The sequence below is a fragment of the Trichoderma citrinoviride genome, assembly GCF_003025115.1.
Source record: "Trichoderma citrinoviride strain TUCIM 6016 unplaced genomic scaffold BBK36scaffold_17, whole genome shotgun sequence".
NCBI lineage: Eukaryota > Fungi > Ascomycota > Sordariomycetes > Hypocreales > Hypocreaceae > Trichoderma > Trichoderma citrinoviride.
Window position 1 is genome coordinate 527,963 of NW_020194725.1, and position 24,911 is coordinate 552,873.

The window sequence follows — 24,911 nt, forward strand, 5'->3', positions numbered from 1 at the left end:
AAGACAGAAAGGAAAATGCACCCGCCACCAAATTCATAACGTACATGTGCAATATTTGGGCTAAAAGAGTCGCAGGCCCTCCTAGTTCATGGCCCCCGCGAGGTGTTCGTCAGATGCCGTTTCTGCCATTCTCGCCTTGCCTTGTCGTCTGGGCGGTGGCGCTTTTGGTGGTATCTTTTTGGTGGCAATATTGGCAATGTGTACCGTAGTGGCAGCATGCTTGAAGGGGATGCCGTGTCGGTGTTTGGGGACTGCCGGGAGGGGCTTCTTGGCTTTGCCGACGCTGTCCTCCGACTCCCCGTCGTGTTCCAAGTGCCCGGGGTCTGCCTTCGCGTCCTGAGTCCGACTGGGTGTATGCACGCCTGGCTTTTCCGTGACCTCGGCCACATCACTGACGCTAACACTGCTGGACGAGTCCCTCGGCGAGACGCTCATGCCCAGGAGCTTTCGGGCAACCTCCGCCTGTCCGGATGCCTCGTATTCTTCATCGTCTGCCTCGAGCCAGTTGACCTTGGCTACTCGGTTCACCAGTCGCAGGGTTGTCGGATCGGCAGGCGCAAAGTGAGCGTTGTGCGAGCCCCTCAGGATCCTGATGACGCGGAGAATTTCATCCTTCTTGTAATGTGGCGGCTGGTTCATCTGCGTATGCGCCAACAGAGGATATAGGATTCGCAAGTATGTGTGTCGGAGAGACATTCTCTCATCAGGAAGATCCATCAGGTTTCGGATAATGACGTCTAGGAGCACTCGCAAGTCGTTTGTGTAGAAATATTCGTACGTCGCTTTCGTGGTAAAAAGAAGATATAAAAGCTTGAGAATCAGCAGTTGGAGAGACGTCTCCGTCTCCCGGTTGAGGAGCAGGATGATATTCTCTCCAAACGTTCGGTACCTTGGCCCGTGGAGGCTCAGGCACTTGACGATGCGGTTTGTCAATGGTTCCGGTACCGATCCGGGATTCGTGACCGTGTCTGTGGACGCAAGCATGTATTGCTCGTTCAAGACAAGCTGATGCTATCCGTCAGTATTCTCAACCCTTTCCAGACATGCGCCGCGTATGTAGAAACAGCAAATACTAACCAGTACTCTAATGGTCGGGTAATGATACGGATCGTTGACGTCGCTGGAAACGCCCTCGATGAGGCCAAAGAGCAAGTGTATAAAGTCGTCGTCCACCAGCGCCAGATCCTCCGGCGAAAGGCGCTCTACGCGCGACATCTCGTACATGAGCTGCAGCAGAAACCGATGGAGGCGCGGGTCATCGTTTGCGTCCCGGCTGCTGATGAGCTCCAGGAGCCGAGGAAAGCACGCCTCCTGGATCATGCGCGGAAACGTCGCCTCGTCGCGGTGGCCGTCGAGCAGCAGCATGCATACTATGGCGTGCAGCGGGCCGGCCTCGTCCTCCTGCAGTAGGCTGTAGATGAGCTGCTTGCGGACGTAGTCCTTGTGCTTCTGGAAGATGACGCTGTCGAGCAAAATCTGCGCGCACATGACGACCTCCTCCTGCGATGTGGGTTGCTGGTCGCGCAGCTTGGTCGTGAGATCCAGCCAGGACCGAAGGGCATCGTCGATGGCTTCGTAGCTCTCGCAGTGTTCCGACACGCACCTGTCGAGTTCTAGACGGCAAAGGGGGGACAGCGGTCAGCTTTCCGTCTCTCCAATACCCATATTGTTCAGATCCGTCGACTCACCAGACCACAGCTCGTCCTCCTCCTCGGGAGAGAGAGGAGTGGGCGGAGATGGCGCCATCTCGTCGTAATCCGCCATGGCTGCCAGGTCCCGCAGCGAGAGGCAGCGACTGCATCTGGCCTTTGCGCAGGTTGGGCGGGAAAAAAGGCTGGCGAACCGGCGAAGGAAAGAGGAAGATGAACAGAAAGCAGAAGCACAAGTAGAAGCCAAGATAAATCGCGACAAGGGTCGTTTGCTCGCAGACTTCGTAAAAGGGCACGTCCAACCAAGCAGAGGAAAAAGTGCGCCAAGGTCTTCCGCCCCAGTCTCTCACACTCCCGGTCTTGTTTGTTTCTTTCGTCCCTCACGGTCCCTCAAGACCCAGCCCCGTTGCCGAAACCCTCCTTGATTGCTGCTGAACAGGCCCGGGTTTGCGTTGCTGGTGATGCGTGCGGTTTTGCAGGCGCCCCGGCTGGACGTGTGGGGTAGAAAGGAAGAGGAAAAGAAGGCGATGCTTCGGCATTCATGTTCGAATACGGGAGTGATAAAGTAGCCTGATGTCACTCAACAGGCGCTAGCAATCAAAGAGGGAAAAATTCATATCAAGCCACAAAAGGAGACGGGACGCCATGCTTATTCGATTTCGTATATGAACACGCGTGCGGCGGGTGATGATACGCAGCCTTGATGCTTGATGATTACCGTGCAGGCTGATTTGATGCTGAGTTGAAGATGCTGCATTGGGCGCTGGCAGGTTAGCAGGTTCTTGATCGGATACCTTAGCCGGTACTTTGTTGGCTAAGTATCGCTTCCTTCACTTACACGAATTAACATAAAGTCATCTGCTTCTTCTCCCCGTCACTGCATAGGTAGTCAATTTGATGACTGTTATTATCATTGTCATTGCCCGGCAAGGACCGACCAGCAATATCCCTGTCCGCCGTATCAGCGCTGGCCATCTCCTATTCATCATTTCCGCAGTGGCTCCAATCTCCAAGCCTTGCTCCGTGCAGGTAAAAAGGACGAGCCCCCCCTTCGTATAATAAGCTTCAGCTTGTCAAAATGAGTAAAGATTCAGCCGTACCGTATCTTGTCTACTATTCTATGTCCATTCGCAACGTCTGGGGGTATTATTCGGTCGTGATACCAGCGCTCCGCCCGCCTCTTCTTTTGCATATGTACAGCTCCCCACGCCAAACGCCAGATTGCCCATCCCAGCCCAACCAGGCCTATCGCACAGATGGTCCAAGTCACCAGATCAAAGATGCCGTCCTATATCATCTTGTTCCATATGCTCTTGGCTCCGTTCTCTTCCTCGTAAATCTTCACCTTGTCGGCGTATTCCTTGATATTGCTGACGACATAGTCCGTGATGGTCTCGCCCTTGCCGGCAGCAACTCTCAGAATCAGTTCGTTCAGAGTCTGCCTTCCCAAGATATCGACGTGGTCAGCGGTGTTGGGGCCGCCTCGTGGGCTAAAGCGATCCGGCTCGTGAGGCATCTCTACCACTGTGATCTTGGCCCCAGCCGGATTGTATCGCTTCATGTGCCAGCCGCGGTTGCACATGTATCCGGAGCTCAACAAATTCACCGTTCCGTCGCCTTCTCCGAGGATGACACCATGGTCAATCGGACCCTCGGTGAGCCCGGTGTCAATGGTAATGTTGAGGTTGGTCAAGAGCGGCTGGTCCGGCGCTCGATAATAGTATGATCGCTCTGTGGGCTTGCCGACGCCATAGAAGCAGTAGATCTTCAAGTTCGGCGCCCGTGGGAGTCTGGTTTCGAGAGGGTTGATCCACTTCCTAGGAATCTTCTCGTTCGCCTCGACCTCTGCCGTGGTGTGGGCAACGCCGTGGGAATAGCTGCGCTTGATCTGGTCTTTATACCAATCCTCAGTCGTGTTGAAAAGATACTCCATGGCATCGTCAACTGTGAAGTTTCGGTCGGGAGTCGTCCAGTTGGCACCGATTCGAAAGTTCAAAAGGGATCCGTACGTGTACTTTTGGCCAGGCAGGTCGTCGGGTGCTCCGTTCAAGTCTCCCCACACGGCGTTTCCTCCGATAGGAAGCATCGACGAAATGCCCGGCATGGCTCTAAAGAGCTCTGCCCGCTCCTCCTTGCTCAAGAATTTCTCCAGGCCATAGATGGCCAAGGCATTCAGTTGGGCCGTATCGCGCATCTCGCCCGATAACACGGCCGTCAGATCCTTGACTGCTCCCAGCATGCAGCCACTGATGTTGATCCAAGAGTCGATGTGACGGTCCACCCAGTCTCCTCCGCCGCGGCCGCCCAGGTCAGACTCAACCCAGTGGTAGAAATAGAAGATGACCTGACTGCCCATGCTGTGCGAGGCAAGGACGACCTTTCTGCCGTCGAAAGCGACGGCAGTTTCAATGTACGACTTGAGCCTCGAAAAGTACTGATCCCTTACTTCGAGATTTTGATATGACAGTCTCCAGTCGTATGCGGCCGTGAACGAGTTTGTTGGATCGTATCCAATAGTAGCCAGGTTCTCGAAGATCTTGCTCCATATCCAATAGCCCGTGATGAAGAAATCGGTTGCGTCAAAGCCCTGGGCGGCACGAAGCTTCACATGGGGCGGGTCAAGTCCCGTTCGCTTGTCCAGCATGATGTGCTTCTTCCAAACCTCCTTGTCAAGGACCAAAGCTCTCATCATTGTCCAGCTCCCCCACAGTCTCTTTCGGAAATAGGCCCTCGAGATGTTAGCTGTGCCCCAGGACTCCAGACCGGTAGAGATGACGCCGGGTATCATGATCATGGGATGGTGCGCGCTCAGGCCCTCGGCTCTTGCCTTGAGACCGACTGAAAAGGAATCATACGAGGTGGCATCGCGCTCCCCTTGGACGAGATCGCGCATGTCCCTGACCAGGCCAGCTGGAATGGCATCGAGCAAGCTGTCCATGTTGAGGTCCGCCAGCTCGGGCAAGTCGATCAAGTCATTCGTCTTTGCGAAGAAGCCCGCCGCAAGAAGGCCGCAGAGCCCGCCCAGCAGGAAGATGAAGGTGTTGCGCCGCTTGCGCGCTTTGGGCAGCCGTTCAACCACATGGACGCGAGACGGCGGCGGAGTCGGCGGACGGTCTTGATGTTGCTTGTGCTTGTGCTTGTCAGAGCCCTCGATGGTTTCGGCCGAGCTGGACTCTGGCGGATTGCGCCGCCGCAGACTTGGCGCCATGGTCGCAACGTCCGTGACTATCGAAGTCGCGGGACGAGAAGAGAGAGGGGCAAATCTGCGCCTGTTGGTCCGAGGGCAGAGATGCTGTCCAGAAGTTGAGGCTCGTCCCGAGACACGTTTAGGTTGGCCCGAGTTGACGGGAGTTAATGTAAATAGCGGCTGACGTCAGTGGTTCGCCCAGCACGAGAAGCGTTGCGGCCTTTTTAGTGGCTGCCGGCGCTGTAAAAAGACCGCTAAAGTGAACTGACAGCGCCAAAAGGGTTCAAATCAGGGTTTCGTTCCTCATTTCTTGGGACAGGATGTAGAAGAAGGGAGGGAAACCTTTCATGATAATTAATGCAGTAGACGAAAGGGGAGAGAAACGAAACAATCTAGACTCAAGGTGAATCACTTCGGAGCGGCTCAGCAGCCCGTCCATTGGCCGCGGCAAGTTGCTGGAGCCCGGTTCACAAGCCATGAGACTGCATTTGTCCTCCCGCGTCCAGTCCATTATCGCGCTGATAGAAGGGCCCGTCAGCTGCTTCACATGAAGCTCCAGCAATTTCAGTTTCGGGGTCGTCTATGGAACCGTGGAAGCTCCCCCATCGATTTTAACATGTGATTGCGCCGTCACGCGCGACGGACCTTTGGGGGGGTGGGAAGAGCCTCCACTTCGACAACAAGCACATATTGAGCCTGCTCTGTTAGTCAGACGGGACTTTTTTTAAGGCTGCACCAAAAACGGTCCAAAAAAGAGGTGCGCTTGTCAGGCACCTGTTTGTTCGTGCCTCATTTTCCCTTTCCGCAGGCCTTCCGCTCTCGTCAAGGATTCGCTGCTTTTTCCGCCGATGCTGACCGGGTTGCCTGGTTGGCTGCCGCTTTGGCTCTTTGCTTGCTCTGTCGACTCACTGGCCGACGGTTGAGTCACTCCATTCCAGGGGGGAGTTTGGCTGAGAGACGAAGAAGAAATAAAGAGCGGAAGAGAGGCCATAACGACGTGAGATAGACGGACAGATAGGCTTCTAGTGTCTGTCCTTGCTAGAATAGTTCAGTTTTCGGATACCCAGCTCTTTTTCCCACCGCAGAACCCACAGAAGCCAGAGAACATCATGGCGGTGTCGTCGACCAAGCAGCTGCCCGTCGCCCTGGAATACGTCCAGTATGAGCACCGGCTCGAGAGCCAGTATCTGCCAGCCATCCGGGCGCTCATCTCAAAAGACCTGAGCGAGCCATACAGCATCTACGTCTATCGGTACTTTCTCTGCCAATGGTCTCACCTCTGCTTCATGGTAAGCGCCCCCCCTTCCTGTCCGACGGGAAGCCTGATGATGAGCCCCCCCCTTAATGACTCTCATGATACCTCAGGCCCTGGATCCCAAAGACTCCTCTCTCATCGGCGTCATCATCTGCAAGCTTGAGGTTCATTCCTCTCACTCGCCTCCAACCCGGCGAGGCTACATCGCCATGCTGGCCGTGGCATCGCCGTTCCGCGGCCGGGGGGTGGCCACCGCGCTGGTGAAGAAGGCCATCGAGGCCATGGCAAGCCGGAACGCCGACGAGGTGGTGCTGGAGACGGAGGAGACGAATACGCCCGCCATGAAGCTGTACGAGGGGCTCGGCTTCATCCGATCCAAAAAGCTGCATCGATATTATCTCAACGGGAACAGCGCGTACCGGCTGATCCTCCTGCTCAAGGCCGCCGACCCGGATCAAGACCTCCACTACGATGAGCAATGATTTCCGTTTCACTTGGACAGTCAAGTGGGAATTGTTCTTTGAATTGTCCACTGCAACAACTTCATCGGGCATAAGTAGAGAGGGCTACCTACTTCTCGGGGATATATCGGATTGCGGCGGCAGGGATGCGGCCCATGGGATGGCGCGGTGATAGTGTTGCAACTTGATATGAGGGTTGGGTCATGCAAGACTGGCGTTTAGCATATTATTTGCGTCTCTGTTTTATATCTGTCCCAGCATGCATTGCTTTTTTTTTTCAAGTCCGCTTAGCAGTATGGGGAAAGGCCCCCCTTTAGCTATATCGACATAGGTATCATGGTATCGCAGCTTTTTGACCTTTTTTAAATCTCACAGACAATCTCATCAATTTCATCCCCCGCCTCAAGCTCGACTGGGAAATTTGTCGGTCGAGCTGTATATAGACGCTCTCAGCCCCCACGCATTGCCATGCGAGATGCCAATGTATGTGAATGCATCTTTGAATGGTGTGTCAGTCAGGAGACACAGAACATGTCGCGGGGGTAACAGAGGAAACTTGCCTGGCTTGTAGTAAATCGGCCGGCCTCTGGCCTCGACCAGCTTGAGCTCGCGCAGCTTCTGCAGCACACGCCCAACGTCGGCCCGGTCCGTAAAATCGGCCGTGTAGACGCAGAGAAGGCGATCCTTGCGAGGATCCTCCAGTGGCGACCGCGGCGCGACCTTGGCGGCGATGCCGAGCTCGTTGTGTGCGGTTGCTTTTGCGACAATCTCCCACACCTCGTTCACTTCCGTGGCCGGGCAGAACAGCATCCACTACCACAGCAAGTGCGCAGTCAGCAACCACCTTGAAAGGCAACATCGTCCTCATGTCCGCATATCAGGGCATCGAGGGAGGGACCATACTTTGCCAGTTCGGACCTTGGCCATATGGGCCAGCTTGAGAATGTCGCTCGTGGCCTGCTTCCGCGCTCTTGTGATTTCTCTCTCGACAACGGACGAGGCCTGTCCAGACCTCTGCATCCCTTCAATAAACTTGCTGAGCAGGTGAAGCCTCTCGAGGCCGCCTTCAGCGACCAACGCCGTCTCGCTGCCCTCCTCCTCCGGCGCCTCGTCTTCGTTGCCCTTGGACAACTGGCCCTGGCTCTCCCGCTTGTGGACGCGCGGGATATAAGGGTTGCAGACGAAGATCCACGGCACCTCTGGCGTCTGGTCAGTCGTTGCCGGCGGCAGCCGCGAGAGGAAGCCGTCCAGCGTCTCCGTCAGCTGCCATGCGTAGGGGATCCCGGCATACGGATTGTGCAGTCGAGAGGCCTCGTCGTGGAAGTCTGTCTGGCGCTGCGGACGGCCCGGATGCACGCGCTGCTGCTGCACCCATTCGTCCACGTCAAAGTCGTCGACGCGCTGTAAGAGGTGTGAGACAGTTTCGTCATCGCCTAGGCCAGCCAGTCAGAGGTTTTCATTCTTCCTTCATTCTCCCAGTCAGAGCAGATGAATGAATATCGGATGGATTTCAAGGTACCATAAAAGTCGGAGTCCTCAGAGTCCATGGCGTTTGAGCCACTCGCGGCAGTACCCGATCCCGCCACTACGGCAATTGGGGCGCCTCTGTTCGATAAGGTACACCTCGTGCTACGCGCGACCCAATAGAGGCGCACGCAGCTTATAGCAGACGAATGGGCATCTATAGTACAGCTGTTCAGTGACAGAAGAGGCTCAGTCGAGTTACTGCAAGGTATCTGCTTCTTTCAAAGGCCGGGCTGATCCGTGCAGTTCTTCGGTGAGTGGCGATGCGAGTGACGGTGTGGGCAACCTCAAGTCAAAGTCTGTTTACAACGTGGATTTTTTTTTGGTCAGCTCGGCAAGGGAATAAGAAGGGAAAGAAGGGAAAGAAAACGAACAACAAAGCCGCAGAGAGATCGTCTCATATATGTATGTAGGCGATGTCATAAATAACATTGATTTACAACAGCCGTCCATGTTCCCTGCAAGCCTCCCGCCAAGTCACTCCAGTCACTGCTGCCGGGCTGGCGGGAAGCTATCCGATAAGCTCCACCAAGCCACAACTTTTGCTGGCGTCTGAACTTTGCCGTGTCTCCTCCACCTGGTTTCTCTTCTGTTTTCCCGGGCAGCTGTTTGACAAGACATCTGCTCACTTCGACCGTCTATCGTCGTCATTCTCTTGTTTTTCCAAGTTGTCAATCGACGAACTTTCCTCAACAAAGTCAATCGCACTGCAGTGGTTTTCAATCATGGAAGAACTGACGCCACTCGCTTCACTAAAATCATTGATATTGGACCTCCCTCCAAGCTGCGCCGAGTTCTGCCCCGCGCATCCAGAGTATCTAGTGGTGGGAACATACAACTTGCAAAAGGCCGACACCGAGACAGCACCGGAGACACAAGAGGATGACGAGGGGGGAGACTCTCCAGCAGCTCCCAAAGCCCAGAACCGAAATGGCAGCCTTGTCGTCCTCAAGGTACAAGGCGATGACATGTAAGGCTTCACCTCTGGATGCTGACGAGAGCTGGTGAGGCTGCCGGACCGCTGACTGCCAATGAGGGAAACAGATCGATAGTGCAGACGGTCATGCAACCATCTGCTCTGCTGGATCTCCGCTTCTACCGGGACGTGCCAGAATACCGAGACGTCTTGGCAGTGGTGTCCAGCACCGGAACCCTTGCAGTCTTCAAGTTCGACCCGCTCCGAGATGCCAGCGCGCCTTTGCAGCAGTTGGCCACGAGCCGGTGCGAGGACCTAGACGAGGGCGTTCTGTTTCTCCAGTGCAACTGGCACCCAGTCGCGCGCAGAGTGATCGGGGTGACCACTTCTACCGGGTTGGCAAGACTGCTGCTGCTGGACGATGAGTGGAAAATTGCGAAATCTGCCGACGTGGACATTCAGAACTCTCTCGAGGCCTGGTGTATAGCTTTCGCTCCTGTAGGTCCCGCATCGCACGCAACGAACCAGCCCATCTCAGTCTATTGTGGGGGGGACGACTCCATGCTCCGATATACGACCTGTCACTGGGTAGGGGAAGGGGATGAACAAGACCCATCATCCATCCTAGATATGCCATTCGCCCCCATGACAATCAAGGGGCAGCACGATGCAGGAGTAACTGCCATTCTGCCCCTGTCGCTGTCAACCAGAGATCACGGCAGACTGGTCGTCACGGGGAGCTACGACGACCATTTGCGAGTCTTTGCCATTCATGATCTCCATCAATCGTATGGCTTGAAGCGCGTGCAACTGCTAGCAGACGCGAACCTGGGAGGCGGTGTATGGAGGTTGAACCTGGTCGACATCCAGACGACGGAAGGCTCTACAAAGATACGACTCCTGGCATCTTGCATGTATGCGGGAGCAAGGCTTGTCGAGATCGTATCCGACGACGGACAGAGCTGGGCCTGCGTGGTTCTGGCCCGGTTTGAAGAACACAAAAGCATGAATTATGCCTCGGATGTTGTGCCGTCGCCGCATACGGATGGTGGGAGGACGCGCATTGTCTCAACCAGCTTCTACGACAAGCTGCTCTGCCTCTGGGAGTACGAGCCGCGGCGATAATACCAGATCCAATTGCCGATGACGCCAAGTCCATCGTGAGAACCGCTTGTTGAAGAATCGAAAATTGAACTCTTGGCTGGCCAACACAGTCAGCTAGGTGGGCAGTTCGCCTTGTTGGGACGGCATCCATCGTTGGCTTGCCCTTCACCCCCTCTGATCATTCTAGAAGATCGGAGAGAAGCGAGACAAGCTAGACATTGGATCTCGGGTAATCAAGCAGCCCGGCGCGGGGTGCATTCGGCAGAGGCATGCTGTTGCTGATCAGCCAGGACCAGAGGCCTTGGAGAGATGCATCACACACCACACGCCCCTCCACCAAGCTGCAGCGGTTCCACTGGGAGTGAAATAGTACGACGACAGGCGATCCAGGGGGGAGATGCCCGGCTCCACCGCTGCGTGCTCTGCGCTCTGGGGTCGAGTGTGTAATAAACCAGCACAGTACAAGTATAGTCGGCCGAGTGAAGTAACTGCTCGAGTGTCATTGAAGCCATCCATGTGTTGTACATACAACCATGTCCATGTCATGTCATGTCATGTCATGTCATGTATGCTCTCAAGCTCTGTAGCCCCGCCATCTCAGCCTTGCAGCGCCATGGCACCGCCGCCGTTGCGTGAAGAAAAGAACATTGAAGCCGCCCTGCCGATGCCCCAGGCCATTAGCCGTCTGCTGCTCCAGAAGGCTGTATGTATGTTGCCTCTAGTGGGCTTTAGCGGTTCGTCGACCTGTAGGCTCCCATCCATGCTTAGGCCCAACGTGGCCTGCCCTGCGCATTCGTGGATCGAGGTCCCCTAAAAAGCATGGAGTCGGGTGGGTTGAAGGCTAGAACGTGGAGGGGCCTGAGGTTCCAGCAAATTGAACAATGGCGTGAAGAAAAAGATGGACAAGCCTGGAGCCTCCCTCCAACATTCTGCCAGCTGACCGCTTTCCCTCTTGTAATTTGTTCGTCTATCCGCTGTCCCTCGGCTTCAAACTCTCTGCATCGTAGTCACCAGTTCAAGTTACCTATCTCAAGCCGCATCATCGTCTTTCTTGTCCTGCCCTTCTTTCAGCATACATAGCAGTCGAGTCATCTTATCATTGTTGCAGGTTCCTGCCTGACCCCGCTAGCCCGTTGTTTGCTACCGACGATCTGTCACCCCAAGAACCAAACAAAATATTTGGACCCCCCTGCTCTTTTCCTCACATTAGTGACCGGCAGCCACCCTCGATGATTGTGCCCAAGCCGACCAATTTCTAAAGATTCTGTCGAGGCTGTCTCGTGGGACAAAAGCATCTCCGACTGCGCTGTGTGCCCTGCAGCCTTCCTGCTCGCGCCCTTCTGGCGGATTTCCAACCATGTCTTCCAACACCAACGGCGGCGACGCGAGAAACGGCGGCGACGCAGACGTGCTGGCCAAGATTCACCTGGCGCTCGAGGTGGTTCACAGCCCTCACTCGACCAACGACGCGCGTAGGGAAGCCCAGTCCTTCCTCGAAGAAGTCAAGGACATCCCCGAGGCTCCCTTCCAGGGCTACAGCCTGGCCGCCGACAAGGCCCAGCCGCCCGTTGTCCGCCACTACGCCCTATCGCTGCTCGAGCATGCCATACGATACCGATGGACGACATATACCGAAGAGCAGGCCCGGACCCTGCGAAACTGGGTGCTCGAGCTGAGCCAGGCAGTTGCCAAGGACGACCCGGGATATCTGAGAAACAAGACTGCCCAGCTGTGGGTGGAGGTGGCCAAGAGAAGCTGGGGCTCCGAGTGGACGGACATGGATGCCATGCTCGTTGAGCTATGGCAGATTCCCAATTCTCCTGCTCACAAGGAGCTCGTCATGTTTGTGCTCGAGGCTCTGTCGGACGAGGTCTTTGCCGGGGACGACCCGGTTGTTGCCATGAGAGAGGGCGTCCTTAGCAAGGCATGCGTCGAGATCTTCACGCCTACCGCGGTCCTGGTAGAGGCGTTCCCCAACCGTCAGGCCGGCCCAGATGTTCGCTGTGGCCACGAGGGCTGGCTCAGCCGACTGTCAGACTTCCTGGGCTTGTGTATCAGCTCCGACACCAAAAATGACGAGATCAAGACATGCATTGTCAAGGGCTTCTCCGTGCTGGTATCGCTTATGCCCTGGGCCATTCCCAAAGCCGTGTCGTCTGCCCGCTGCGTGCCTATTCTGTCTGCCGGCCTAGCGTCAACGTCGACCGAAATACAAAAGGTGAGACCAAAACCTGCCTGTGTGCTACTCTGCGACGACTCACGCTGACAACCTGCTCCGAAACAGGCCGCCCTCGATGCCCTGTACGCCCTGTATTGCCGGTCCAACTTTACGGATGAAGAGTTCAGAGAGCTTGTGGCCCCCATGTACACCGGCGCATCCATTCAGCTCTTCAGGGACCTCATTGATCGGTCAGCTGTCGAGGCTGACGACATAGACGAAGACAAGTACCAGATCTTGAAGAAGCTATCTGAGGTACGCCTGCGATATTGCTACTCCGCGCGTGCCCTGGCTCGTCTGCTAACTCGCCATCTTTTACAAACTAGATGCTTTCCATTCTGGGTGACTATTTCGAGAGGAAGCATTCCCAGGTTCCCCTGGACGCAAGTCCCGAAGCTTTCCTGCAGCTCTTGCTCCAAGTAGTACAACACCAAAGTCTCATGGTGTCAATCCCGGTCCTAGTAACTTGGGCGAGACTCCTTTCGAACAAGGTAATCGGTCCAAGTGATGTCGTTACATCCATGATCGGACCTCTCCTCGAGGTCTGCAGCTCCAGATTGGTCCGATACGAGAACCTGGACCCTGAGAATACAGATCCGACATTCCTGTTCCTGATGGAAGATACCGATACCATACCAGAGCGCCATGCCTTCCTGGGCAACTACCGTCGCTTCAGCTCACAAATCGTCGAGCTCATCGTGCAGCTCAAACTAGTGGACGCAGTATCGCATATCCTGGGACGCACGGAGCAGCTTTTACTGCATCTTTACGATGGGCAGCCGCCATTTAACAGTGAGACCTCACCAAACCCAATCCGCTCCGATTTCGGTGCAATACATCGACTGACATGACCAGAGCAAAACTATCACAAACATTCAATGCCTGTTTTGCAGGTGGATGCTCACTTTACCCTAATTGAAGCATCCTTGAAGGGTTACGCAAAGTGGAAAAAGTCGCACCAACACGACAACGTACGTAGCAAGGACCGCCCCTGTTTTTTCAATGGCAATGCTGACTGATTCGCTTCTCAGCCACAACAAATCGCCGAGCTTGAGTCCAGCCTCGAGGGATGGTGCTCTAGGCTCTTGGAGATGAACTTTGAGGTGCATATGCTCTTACTCTTGAATCCCAATACCACCTTGATCTCATCGCAGGCTAACGCTCTGGCACTCTTCAGGATCCCCTTATCCGAAAGCGAACTCTCCAATTGCTCGTCTACTTCTCGACAAATGCTCTCAACAAGAATGCAAACTTCATGCTAAAGGTCCTCGAACATATCATTCTCACCTGGCCGGTTCTAGAAGCAGAGTACCGCGCGTACAATGAAGCCGTCAAGGATTTCCAGGTCGAGAGCATGCTCGAGCTGCACCGCCTCGCCATTGGAATGCCTGATCACCTTCTAGTATGTCCCCTTGTCCTCTCAGAGTCCTCGCTAGACACTAACTGTGGTCCGTGACTAGGGGGTCTATGACCAAATCGAGGTCCGCGTGAACGAGATGATCAATACCGGAAAGCTGGATGATAGACGAGTTTTGGCATATCGAAGTTTTCTGTTTCTCATCATGTAAGTTACATGACATGGACGGTTGTATCTGGATGAACATGATATAGGTTCTAACCCACGACGCAGCCATCGAGCCAAAAGCATTGACACCCAGGCCAAGATCCCGAAACTTAGAGAGTTCGTTGAGCCTGTCAAGGCGCAATGGCAAGAGGAGAGTATCAAGTCTGCCGTGAAGTCGTACTCCGGCTTCTGCGAGCTCCTTGCGCTGGACAAGGCCCAAGCATACTTGGTCAGCCGCCAGGCACAGAACATCCAGGACTGGGGCTCTTACGAGCTTGACGCGGAGGGGCTGGCTCTGCAGAATGAATTGGAAGAGCGCTTGAAGCAACTGCCTCTCCGTCCGACAAAGACTCTCCTTGCGCTGTCCGTGGACCGCGTCGACAAGTCTACCGCCGCGTTTCAGGCCACCTGCGCCATCTGGGAGGAGGGATTCCCAAACATCCTGGCAGATTTGCTGCGTTTGTTGAGGTACGTGCTTATTGAAGCCCAAGGTGCTGCTGTTCCCTTTGTATTGACCTCATTCTAGCTATGCTCACGCGTCGCATAACCCGCATCACTGGACGGGATTCCCGGAAGACATGCGCCACATTGTAGACAAAGTCCTAAGCGATCGATTCTGGCAGGCCGGTATATCGGAAGGGAGCAAAGACGACTTCTACGCCCGGGTATTCGACAAGAAGGGTACGATGGAGGGACTTGCGTCTACGATTCGCGGGACAGTTCGGTTTGTCCGCGAGACAGCCTACGGGATCATCTACTGCATGAGCAAGCTCCACTCACAGTTCTACGGATTCAGCGAACTCGCCGCTCCACTGTCCGAGGCCTTCTTTTCGGATTCAATATGGCTGTCTACACATCAGCAGAGCAACCTGTTGAGCCTGGTTCGACATCTGGTGGATGACTGCCCGGTGGACTGCCGCGAGAATTTCTTGCCCAGACTGTTGTCTTCGTGCTTCCAGCAGATGGATGCCAAGATCAACTCTGAGTGGGCAAAGCTTGAGCAGCGGCAGAGCGTGGTGGCAGACGGAGATGACGAGCTCAAAGAGGAGATGAAGTCTGAGAGTATTCTCCGGCAAGTGACGTACACTGCCGTTGTCATGGTGGCAGACATTTTGGACCCAACAAAGCCCAGTATGGCCGACCCCGAAAGGATCCCATGAAGTTTTGCGTTTGCTAACTCTTTTTTCGCAACAGATCCGCCAACTTTGAAGTCACAGGCCGAGACTGCCGAAGAGCTCAAATACTCTCAAGAAGCCTTCCCCTCTCTTCGAAAGTTTTGCTTGGCCCGCCAGGAGATCATCGAGCCGCTCTTGCTGTTCTGCATGCATGGCATTCGCATGCGGGATATCAGATGTTGCGGAATGGTCCTGCGGCTGTTCATTTCTCTGGTGCCAGAGTTCGCCTCATCTTCCAAGCGAAACGTCACAAGTTCCCAGGCCCAGGGGGCTGATGCCCCAGTCGTTCGCATCTCTCCGGAAATCGCCTCGGCTGTCCGGGAGTACATCTCTTCGGATGTGATGAGAGCATGTGTCACGTCCTACCACGAGCCATACTTTGTAGATGTCCAGAAAGAGTTGGCATCTCTCATTGCCACAATCGTGGTGTACTACAGCCCAATCACGCCGACGCCGGTCAACGTTCTCCTGGCACTGCCTAACGTGAACCCCGGGGAACTGGAGCGTCTGAACGCTTACGTGCCCAAGCCAGCATCGCATACGCGGCAACAGAGGGCCATTGTCATGGAATTCCTGAAGGATCTCAAGGGAGTGAGCGTCTCAGAGATGGGTAAGCTGAACAAGACGGGCCTGGACAGCAGCTCGAGTCGATCTAAGCGCACTGGCCGAAGCAAGATGGCCCAGGGCTTCATGACCAGCGCTCCAGCAACATCGGATGCTGCGGGCCGAAAGAGAGCAGAGGCAGCGGGAGGCCGGGCCACACCTGACGGCGACGGCCTGGAAGGCATCTCCAACCTCTTTGAAGGCTGAAGGAAGAAGATGACGACGCCGGCCGTCGAAGAACTATATAATGGGAAAAGAGGATCAACAGTGGTGGCAACGGGGCGCAACGCGAGCTGCGTTTTCCCTTGGATGCCGTTTGCCATTTTGCTCACCGAAATCTTGCTGTATTAGAGTTTGTGGTGCAAGAGCCGTGTGCGGAGGACAAGGAGCTGCTGAAGAAAGGACCCGATAAAAGGGGGTAAAGACTTGCTGTCGGGAGAAGACGAACAATCGTGTCTATATACGTCATATACGGCAGTTTAGAGGGTGCAGAGGATATCGAGAGTACACACCTGTATGTAAAGTCGGCATTGTGCCGCTTGAGGCACTGCGGCGACACTGAGCTGAAGGTACCATAGAGGGAGGGCATGAAAGGGGTGAGCTCGAGGTACTATACTACCAGTGATGGGCCGCCGCGGCAATGATGACAACTGGGGTATTGACAGTATGTACTATATCCTAGCGACATCTGTCTTGTTCCAAGTAAAGTATCTACCAAGGATCCGGGACGAATGTGAATCAATGGACCATCGATCTTCGGACCAGATGACGGCGAGATTGGCGAATGCTGCCGGGGGGCCCGCTTAGCAGCCTTGGCTCTGCTTCCGCATCTACTTTGTGCTTGTCATTGAAGAAAAGTAGGTAAATCTTCCAAACGATGCCAAGGCACAAAGGTGAGGGAGGCCATGTCTGTCTTTTATGGTGGCCAAAAGTGTGTCAGTGTGCGTGTGTGCTTTGTAGACTACCTACCTGGGGCTGTGGTGGTGTGTTGCCATGGACGCCCTGTTTGTTTCTTCTTACGTCTTCTTACTTCTTCTACTACTTCTTTCCTCTCTTTCGTTCTTGTAGATTACATGCATTATTCTCTTTTCTTTGGGAGTACGGGCATGTCAGTTGTGTTCTTCTTTATTGGAAGTTACATTAGCACGCGAGGTAGGTTGCGTGGACCTGTTGAAGAGTACGAGGTCCGGAGTCCGGTATTGCGACGGTGGTTTGCCCTTTTTTTCTTTTTCAGGTTGCTTGAATGATGTTTGGACGGCTAGAGTTGTGTCACTGCTGGTAACAAGGAGCACGAAGTCGTCATGGTTGGGGGGTGGCTACGTATCTAGATTAAGGTGAGGCGAGGTGAGGCGGGGAGCACAAGCCCATTGACCTAGGCAAATACGCGGTCAAGAGTCTTCTGGCAAGGACAACCAGCCAAGTCTCAGCTAGAGAAGAACGCAAGGGAAAGACAGGCAAGACAGGCAAAGAAAGAGATAGAGAGAGAGAGAGAGAGAGAGAGAGAGGCAAACCTGGACTCGGTTGGAGGCGGGAGGCGGGAGGGGGACGCAAAAACCAAACAAAGCCTCTGAAGAGACGGGCTTGTGTGTGACGTTGCAGCAGCAGAGACGAATGATGAAGGGGCGGAGGGGCGTTTTGTCGCACGGGGTGAAGAGTGAAGAGAAGGGAAGGGGAGAAAAGACGCTGTGATCCGTTTTCCGGTTCTTGCCTCGCTTCGCGTGTTTTGGCTTACCGGGGAAATATACCTTGGGGGAAAGAAAGGAGACGGACGGAGAAGAGTGGCATGAATTGGTCGATCCATGGGGGGGTGTGATGGGATTTGCTTGGCGGTTTATGCGAAGTGGTCCGAGGGTTTGGGGGGGGTTTGTTTGGGTGGGTTCTGTTTCTGGCTGGGGAGGTTGAGAAGAGGTTGTTCCATATGGACATGTTGAAGTCGTTGTTATCAAGACATCACACAATCGACCTATGGTATTCAATTGTTGCAGTCAATCATAGGTGGTAGTATACAAGATGCACATTACAGCGAATCTCAAGCATACCCGATCATCACTCGCAGCAAACCCGCAGCAAATCGGACGGGACGTTCGGGTTCCCGAGCTTCAAGTGTTCCCACTTGCCACCCCTGCCAGCAGCCTCCCATCCTCGGAACTGCACGTAGCCTCTTTTCTGCGGAGCTGTAGTCCCATCGATTGGCTTTGCTCGACTTGCTCTGCTCTCCTTCTTCTTCTCTATCCCTCCTTATACATTTCTCTTCGCAATGCGGTTACAGGTGCTTGGTAGTAGTCGGACGGTGATCAAACAGCGCTTTTGGGGCCGGTTCCCTTTTGGCTTGTCGCAGCTAATAATAGCCCGGGGGGCCGAGAACTTGAGGTTATACTGGAACTTGTAACTGAAGGCAAGCTCTAGGCCAGGCCCAGGGGTCGTCGTCATTGTGCCAACCTTTGCCGCGCTATGCCTTCATGCGCTAATGGAGCACCCAGACCTTGATTCTTGCTCGATTTGTTGGTGTCTTTTTATTTTTTTGTTTTTGCCGGTCCCAGTCCCGGCCGGTACCTTAAGGCCAATCTACATTGCAGGTTGTCATACGAGGAGCGGGCGAGCCAATTTCAATCTCGGCCGGCTGCTGGTCGAGAACACAAGCAAAGTGCCAGAGATGCACAAAGAGGGCCTGGCCTGGGTGGTGCTTCCGTTGAAGAGATCTCTCTCTCCCTCCCCCGCGCCTTGGCAGCAGATGCTCGTAATTTGTCTTGTCTGGCAGATGCTGCCGTTTGTTTGTTTGTCATCTGAGTTGTGACCGGACAAGGATCTGAGGGTTGTTGTTGTTGTTCTCTCTCTTATGCATGTCGATCTGGTTTATCATCGCTTCCCTGCTGCTGCTCCCTACTAAAACAACAGGAAGCATGAATACGCGTAAACACTGGAGTTATATACCCCTGACTTACAGGTACTAAATAACAACAACCACCTGAAGTTGGCGGTCAAGTGGCGTCTGGTACCGCTACGCAATCGCTGGAAAGCACTTGCGAGTCATCTTACACTTGAAGCCATCCAACAAGCACCAAAACAACCCCAAGCCCCCCCCTGGCACCTGTCAGTTGCCAGTGTCTGAGGACAAGCCAGGATGCCAGCGACTGAGATCCGCGACACGTCAGGTTACATGAGGCAAGGGGCGGTACTCTGTACAGCCGGTGTACCTGGGCACGCCTGGACTCCGGTGCAGCTCCCGCGCCGAGCTGCCTGTAGCCGTACCAATGCTGAGCCGCCGGCTGTCGTATCCCAGCGCTCGCTTCCAGGCTTCGTGTACCGCCTGGCAAGTCACCTGTACTTGCGCCTTCGCCCGGGAGAGATCGCGCGCTTGTTCATTGTTCTTGTGACGATTTCTTTCCGCTTCCTCTCTCTGTCTCTCTCATCGAGTTGAATCCCATCCGCTTCACTCTGTTTTTCTTCCTTTTCCTTCTTGTTTTCTTTTTATCTTGCTTTCGTTTATTCTTACTTGCCTTCTTTCTCCCCCTCTTCTTGTTTTGCTCTTCAAGGCCCTCACCCGTTGGCCTGAGCTCTCTTGGAGCTCCTGTTCCGAGGCTCAATCTCCGTTGAAGCTCTCCCCTCATTTGCTGCACATTCCAGAGCTCTGCGTCTGCGTCTCGAGCTTTTGTCTTCGGCTTCATCTTCTGGCACCTCTCCACGTCATCCATTGCCGATACTCCTCTCTCATCGTTCCGCCGAGAAACAGCGTGTAAGTGAAGAAGAAAGGCGAAAGCGAGGCGAGGGCGAGACCCAGAGACAGGCGACCGGCAGACCTTCCCCGGCTGATACGCCCGCATCTGACCCAGAATCCAAGATCCCGGCTCGCCAGTATTTATCCTGCCTCCCGGCGCCGGGACTCGCTTACGGCAGCGCTGGCAAGACGGGATATCCAATACATACAACTCCAGCCTCACAGGCCGGGATCATCTGGCTGGGCTCCGTGTATACCCTTACGGCCTTGTCTGCTTTCCACTCTCTGCATAGACTCCCCGTCCGGCCTTGTTCTTCGGATACCCATATCGGTCCTCCGTTGCTCTGCCGAGTGTATATATATATATACATAATATATACCCACTACTTGCTCGGGAGGCACATCCGGCCATTCACAGCCAAGCCTCGGCAAATCAGACGCCCGCTTCACGAAGCTGCCCTTCCTCTACTCGACTCTCTTCTGCTCGATTCGTCTCTCGTCCTCAAGATACGTCGCCTCTCGCCTACCTGTCAAAGCTCGGCATTTCTCGTCACTCACTGTTGCACCGCCATCCACCTGCCTGCCTTGTGACAGGTTGAGCAAACATTTCCTTTCGTGGCCTCTTGTTTACGGGCCCGGGCCCCCCCCTCCCTCTCCCCCGTCGTCTTGGGAGCTGCGTGGCGCCCTCGGATCCTCGTCTCTCGAATCTTCTCTCCTTCACCGTCACGTCACGTCACCGGAAGCATAGGCGGCCTCGGACCTCAGCATATTAGATCCCGCTGCAACTTGATTCTTGAGAATTCGTCACGCACATCCGCTCTTGGCTTCTCTCGCCGGCAGTCATTTACTGCCTCTCGCATCTCTTCTTCTTCCTCTTCTCTCTTTTCTTCCCCAGCTCTTCCAAGTGTCGATAAGGGCTGGCTCCACATACCGATTTCCTCGCTATACAAGCTCGCCATATACCCACTCATTATATATATCGTTGTCCGCCTTCGCCTTGTTCTCCATACAACCAGCTCGATACCAACTCCTGGCCATTTCTTCAAAATTCAAAGAACATGCTTTCAGCCACCCAAAATCAAACCTCAGCAAGTATTTGATATAAGCAACCCGAAACCAGCCTGATTGCTCCACCATGGTCTATCAAGGGAAGCCTTCGAGGGGCTGTCAGATGTGCCGCACTCGCCGCATCAAGGTAAGTTCCCTCGGCTTCTTGTTCGCTGTGAACTCCCACACCGAGACTCATCATCAACTTAGTGTGACGAGACAAAGCCCACATGCAAGCAGTGTGCCAAGTCTCGCCGGCAATGCCCCGGATACAGAGATGAGTTTGACCTGGTGTTCCGCAACGAGACACAGGCAACGGAGAAGAGAGCGCAGCGGGCGTCCAAGAAGGCTCTCGCCCAGCGTATGAGCAAGTTCGCCGCCAGTTCTACGCCAGAACCAATCTCCCCAAACGGTGTGCATTCATCCGGCTGTTCAAACCCCCCATTTGGGCCGTCTCAGCACATTCCCTCCATGGCGGCCTCGTATGGCCGCAAGAATCAGCAGACTCCCTGGACCGGCCTATACACCCTGCTGCAGAAGCCACAGATGGACCTGGACGGCCAGGTGACTTGCCATTTCCTGTCCAACTATGTGCTCATCCCCCGGTTCGGCAATGGACGTGGGTTCCTCGAGTACGTAGTGCCATTGCTGAGGGCGGAAGAGGTGGCACCTCACTTCAAGGCCGCGTTCGATGCCTGTGCCATGGCTAGCTATGCCAACTCACAAGGGGATCAGCTCCTGGTCGAGCGCGCTCTGCGTACGCATTCAAAGGCGTTGAGTGCTATCAACGTAGCCTTGAACAACCCCGACACCATCAAGCAGGATTCCACCCTGGCGGCCATTCTCCTGCTGGGTCTTTTCGAAAACATCACAACCAGGAATCTCGGCATGCTGGCCTGGGGGCCTCACATCCGGGCAGCGATCCAGCTCGTCCGGAAACGAGGCCGCAAGCAGCTCCGGACGAAGATTGGGGTGGCGTTATTCATAGCTGTCCGAACCCAAATGGTAGGTCGTTGCTGTCCATGCTCCCTATAGTTCTGTCCTCTTGCATCTGACTCGAGTCTCATAGATTGTCCACACGCTCAGCACCGCAAAACCGCCCCTGATGCAAGTGGAGTGGTGGGTCAACGCAGATGCCATCCGGGACATGTACGCCTCTCAGTGTCAACGGCTCGGCATCCGTGCCGGAGAGATCAGGGCAGAGGTAAACCGGCTCATGAGCCAGCTGCCACGCAACACAGAAAGCGTGGAAGCCCTTCAAGACATGATCAGGCAGTGCCAGGCGCTGGACTTTGAGTGCATCCGGTGGGCCGAGACGCTGCCAGAGGACTTTCGATACCGCACGATCCTCTGGCAAGACGAGATTCCCGACGCCGACTACTACCAGCTGGAGGTGTTCCCGGGACGTGTCGATGCGTATCCGGATCTGTGGGTAGCCAGTCTGTGGAGCATGATGCGAGTGTCACGAATCATCCTGGCATCTCTCGTGATCCGGTGTGTGGCTTGGGTTTCGTCACCGGTCGACTACCGCATGGCGCCCGAGTATGCCACGGCGAGGAGGATATGCGTGGAGAACATCACCGACATCATCGCTTCGGTGCCCTACCAGCTCGGATGGTTCAGCACGCGCAAGCACCTATTCCAGCAAGCCAGTCTCTCTGGGTTTGCCTGCGGCGAGGACGACACCACAAAGAGCCTGTCTGGGTACTTTCTGACGTGGCCGCTGGCTTGTATCCAGGGGCAAGACTACACGACGGACAATCAGCGGGGGTGGGCCAAGGGACGGCTCACTTACATCGGGAAGCATCTCGGCGTCTCCTATGCCCTCATGTTGACTCAGGTATGATTCCCTAACTAAACTCTCTCTCACACACAAGATTGCTGTGTAGAGTGTGGCCCGAGCTAATCTCGGATCGCAGCTCAACTACCGGACTCCCTCCATGCTCATTAGAATGGACGGCTCAATGGCCAACAGCCCATCTGTCAACGTCGAGAAGATTCTTTCCATGAAGGTTGCGAAGCCGTCCGAGGCGTTGTCCACAGGGCCAATGGCGCCCCAGCTGTTTCGGCAGCAGGTGTTTCACGGCCAACCGACGGTCCTGGTAAGTTGAAGCAGCAGACGGTTTATGCGATCTCGGGGTGCCAGACCAGGCTAACACCGCCACGACAGATGCCGCAGCATGCAGCTATTTCGACGTACGACGATACGAGTCCGGAGGGCGATTAAGCTCCTTGAAGCCCCTTGCATGGCAGGTCTCAGCTCGAGTTCCGAAGATACGCAGCCATTCGGCGAGTCGAACAGGGGGGGAGGAGAAGCTGTTTCGGGCGCGAAAGTCCCGCGGCGTGCCGTTCTCGGGGTGTGTGGTCGCGCAGTGTCATCATATTGCTTGTATTTGGGGGGTATTATCGGTATGCGCGTGCCATTTGTTTCAAGATAGAGAGAGTTACATCATAGGGGATATGCATGACGGCCTTTTAGAGTAACGGTATCATCGAGGTCTTCCATCTCTGCAAGCAGTACCGAGTAAACTGTATGTCTCCGCGCTCTCCTGTCACATGTCAATTCATCGACGTTGCCATTCCCAAGTCGACTTGCTCGTCCTTCTCCTCGGCTGCATTATTTCGAGCCTTTTCTTTTCCTATAAGTTCTTGCATTAGATCCAAACAAGCACAATGAATTCCCCACGATCACATAGTGTATCAAGGTATATAATGGCGGGTGGAGATCGGATCTCCGTCATCAAGGATAACGAAGGGGAAAAAAAAAATACTCACATCTCCTCGTCCCTCTGCGCGGTACCCAGGTTCCACGCCTTGACGACGTAGCTCTGCGTCTTGTCGACGTACTTTTCGTTCTGCATCTGGCGGACGCCAACGCGGACGCCGTCCTTTGTGAAGACGACGTTGGAGCGGCCCATGCGCTCGGAGGCGGTCTCGCGCATCTTGGCGAGGGAGAGGTAGATCTGGTAGAGGACCCAGGATGCGCCGCCGAGGAGGGCGATGGCGATGACGAGGGGGATGAGTTGGCTGAATGGGACCATGAGGAAGTGTCAGTTTCTGTTATTTACATGGCTGGAGTGTCTTGTTGGAAGAGTGAGAGTGCGCGCGTGAGTGAGAGAAATCGTACCCGAGGGTTGATGCCATGATTTCAGGCGTCAGATATGTGACGAGCGTATAGGAGAATAAAAGATGCGAATGGTAAGTCGGCAATTACAGCCCGGGGTATCGAGGTCGTCTGTTTGTGTTGTACAAAAGGCGATGAAAATCACGAGTTGCGCCAAGGATTGCTCGTTCCAGAGTCGTCGGTGGCGCGAGTAGATGATGTTAAAGGAGTGAATGGAGAGTTACAAGAAGTAAGAAGTAAGTAGTATAAAATAGGACGTCGGCTTGAAAGAATGGCAGCTGAAAGAGGTTTTTCAAGAAAGAGAGAAGGAGTGAAGGAGGGAATGCGAAAGCTGAGAAGAAGAAGAGAGAAAAGGTGGGTGGATGGGCGTTTGTTGGAGGGAGAGAGAGAGAAGGGAATGTAGACGGATAAAAAAGGCGCGAGACGGGACGCGGGCGAGGAGGCCTCTGCTGTGCATGTGCATGTGCTTTTGTTTCTGGGGGCTGTCAATCTTTCTTGTCGGCACATGTATCTCTACTCGACTGTTATTGCCTGAAGTGGCTCATTTTTAAGGGCTGCGTTACATGGTTTGCATGCTGGCTGTTGGTGGCACCGAAAGTACCTTGGTAGGGCCGGGTTGTTGATTGAAATTAGATCGCATGTACCTGACAGATACGATCTTCAAAATAGCATCTTGAATCCATGGGGGACTTTTTCTCTTGCCGATTCCCGCAGCGGGTGATATTATGGCGCGCCTCTTTTTGCTACGGTTGCTTGCCTGTTCAACCCCTTGCAATTGCCAGAAGGGTCATGCCGGGGGCTGCTGACTGCCCTGCCTGTTTTGGTGCTACGGCCAAGGGGGGGATACAGCGGCTTTCAGTGCACCGTGGACGCTAATGCGCCTGAGATGGGCAGGTGGGCTGTGGCGGGCTGGGAGGCGATGCCCTGTTTGTAGGCGGTTCCTGAGGGGTTCCTGGGGGATGGATAGGGTACCCGAGCTTGGTGGATACATCCATGGATGGATGAGCACATGCCGGCGACCTATTAATACGCCCACATGTACTGTAGGCTCCATCTGAACTGGAGTATTTGATACTGCAGGTGCTTTGCACCAACCAATTGTCTGCAGAATCGATAGGACAATCAAGGGCTTCATGCTGGACCGTTTGATATTTACCGTTACTGATAGTCCAGACCAAGAGAAAACAGGCATCCGCACTCATTCGTACAGGCAATTTAATTACATCAGCACAGCCGAAAGCTCGGACGCGGTAATGGTATGGAAGGGACTGGACACTCCACATCCAGTACATGTCCTAATCGGGCTGCAACGGTCGACGACGAACAGGGGCGAGCATGTCAGTGCTGCTGCTGCTGCATGCAGTGGGAA

The 24,911-nt window shown here is 54.6% G+C and overlaps 8 protein-coding genes across 8 annotated transcripts; 4 read left to right on the forward strand and 4 right to left on the reverse strand.

Annotated features, from left to right (window-relative positions):
• Positions 1-81: 81 nt before the first annotated feature.
• On the reverse strand, positions 82-1,764 carry BBK36DRAFT_1129559 (hypothetical protein; the record flags this gene model as incomplete). The annotated part of the gene is made up of 3 exons (XM_024891749.1): positions 82-990; positions 1,078-1,613; positions 1,689-1,764. The coding sequence occupies 3 exons, from the start codon at positions 1,762-1,764 to the stop codon at positions 82-84; spliced, it is 1,521 nt and encodes a 506-aa protein (XP_024745777.1).
• Positions 1,765-2,822: 1,058 nt separating this feature from the next.
• On the reverse strand, positions 2,823-5,312 carry BBK36DRAFT_1136584 (LACT-domain-containing protein). The gene is made up of 3 exons (XM_024893026.1): positions 5,166-5,312; positions 5,008-5,118; positions 2,823-4,857 (listed from the first exon to the last, which is right to left on the reverse strand). Exon 3 carries the CDS (start codon positions 4,855-4,857, stop codon positions 2,938-2,940), a length of 1,920 nt encoding a protein of 639 aa, XP_024745778.1. The 5' UTR covers positions 5,008-5,118; positions 5,166-5,312; the 3' UTR covers positions 2,823-2,937.
• A 629-nt stretch (positions 5,313-5,941) lies between these two features.
• On the forward strand, positions 5,942-6,573 carry BBK36DRAFT_148556 (acetyltransferase; the record flags this gene model as incomplete). The annotated part of the gene is made up of 2 exons (XM_024897557.1): positions 5,942-6,125; positions 6,202-6,573. The coding sequence occupies exons 1-2, from the start codon at positions 5,946-5,948 to the stop codon at positions 6,571-6,573; spliced, it is 552 nt and encodes a 183-aa protein (XP_024745779.1). The 5' UTR covers positions 5,942-5,945.
• A 381-nt stretch (positions 6,574-6,954) lies between these two features.
• On the reverse strand, positions 6,955-8,099 carry BBK36DRAFT_148559 (DUF1917-domain-containing protein; the record flags this gene model as incomplete). The annotated part of the gene is made up of 4 exons (XM_024897558.1): positions 6,955-7,049; positions 7,113-7,365; positions 7,456-7,985; positions 8,072-8,099. The coding sequence occupies 4 exons, from the start codon at positions 8,097-8,099 to the stop codon at positions 6,955-6,957; spliced, it is 906 nt and encodes a 301-aa protein (XP_024745780.1).
• A 702-nt stretch (positions 8,100-8,801) lies between these two features.
• Positions 8,802-10,156, forward strand: BBK36DRAFT_1185441 (hypothetical protein; the record flags this gene model as incomplete). Its single annotated transcript, XM_024896443.1, has 3 exons — positions 8,802-8,900; positions 8,937-9,046; positions 9,121-10,156. The coding sequence occupies 3 exons, from the start codon at positions 8,802-8,804 to the stop codon at positions 10,115-10,117; spliced, it is 1,206 nt and encodes a 401-aa protein (XP_024745781.1). The 3' UTR covers positions 10,118-10,156.
• A 1,103-nt stretch (positions 10,157-11,259) lies between these two features.
• BBK36DRAFT_1136586 (ARM repeat-containing protein) lies at positions 11,260-16,160 on the forward strand. Its single transcript, XM_024893027.1, has 11 exons — positions 11,260-12,314; positions 12,381-12,569; positions 12,641-13,106; positions 13,170-13,285; positions 13,346-13,417; positions 13,492-13,716; positions 13,775-13,878; positions 13,945-14,346; positions 14,405-15,009; positions 15,073-15,894; positions 15,980-16,160. Exons 1-10 carry the CDS (start codon positions 11,454-11,456, stop codon positions 15,861-15,863), a joined length of 3,831 nt encoding a protein of 1,276 aa, XP_024745782.1. The 5' UTR covers positions 11,260-11,453; the 3' UTR covers positions 15,864-15,894; positions 15,980-16,160.
• A 4,346-nt stretch (positions 16,161-20,506) lies between these two features.
• On the forward strand, positions 20,507-22,645 carry BBK36DRAFT_1163145 (hypothetical protein; the record flags this gene model as incomplete). The annotated part of the gene is made up of 5 exons (XM_024894504.1): positions 20,507-20,566; positions 20,629-21,423; positions 21,488-22,258; positions 22,338-22,520; positions 22,589-22,645. 5 exons carry the CDS (start codon positions 20,507-20,509, stop codon positions 22,643-22,645), a joined length of 1,866 nt encoding a protein of 621 aa, XP_024745783.1.
• Positions 22,646-23,035: 390 nt separating this feature from the next.
• Positions 23,036-23,562, reverse strand: BBK36DRAFT_1172653 (hypothetical protein; the record flags this gene model as incomplete). The annotated part of the gene is made up of 3 exons (XM_024895758.1): positions 23,036-23,057; positions 23,194-23,445; positions 23,546-23,562. The coding sequence occupies 3 exons, from the start codon at positions 23,560-23,562 to the stop codon at positions 23,036-23,038; spliced, it is 291 nt and encodes a 96-aa protein (XP_024745784.1).
• Positions 23,563-24,911: the final 1,349 nt, after the last annotated feature.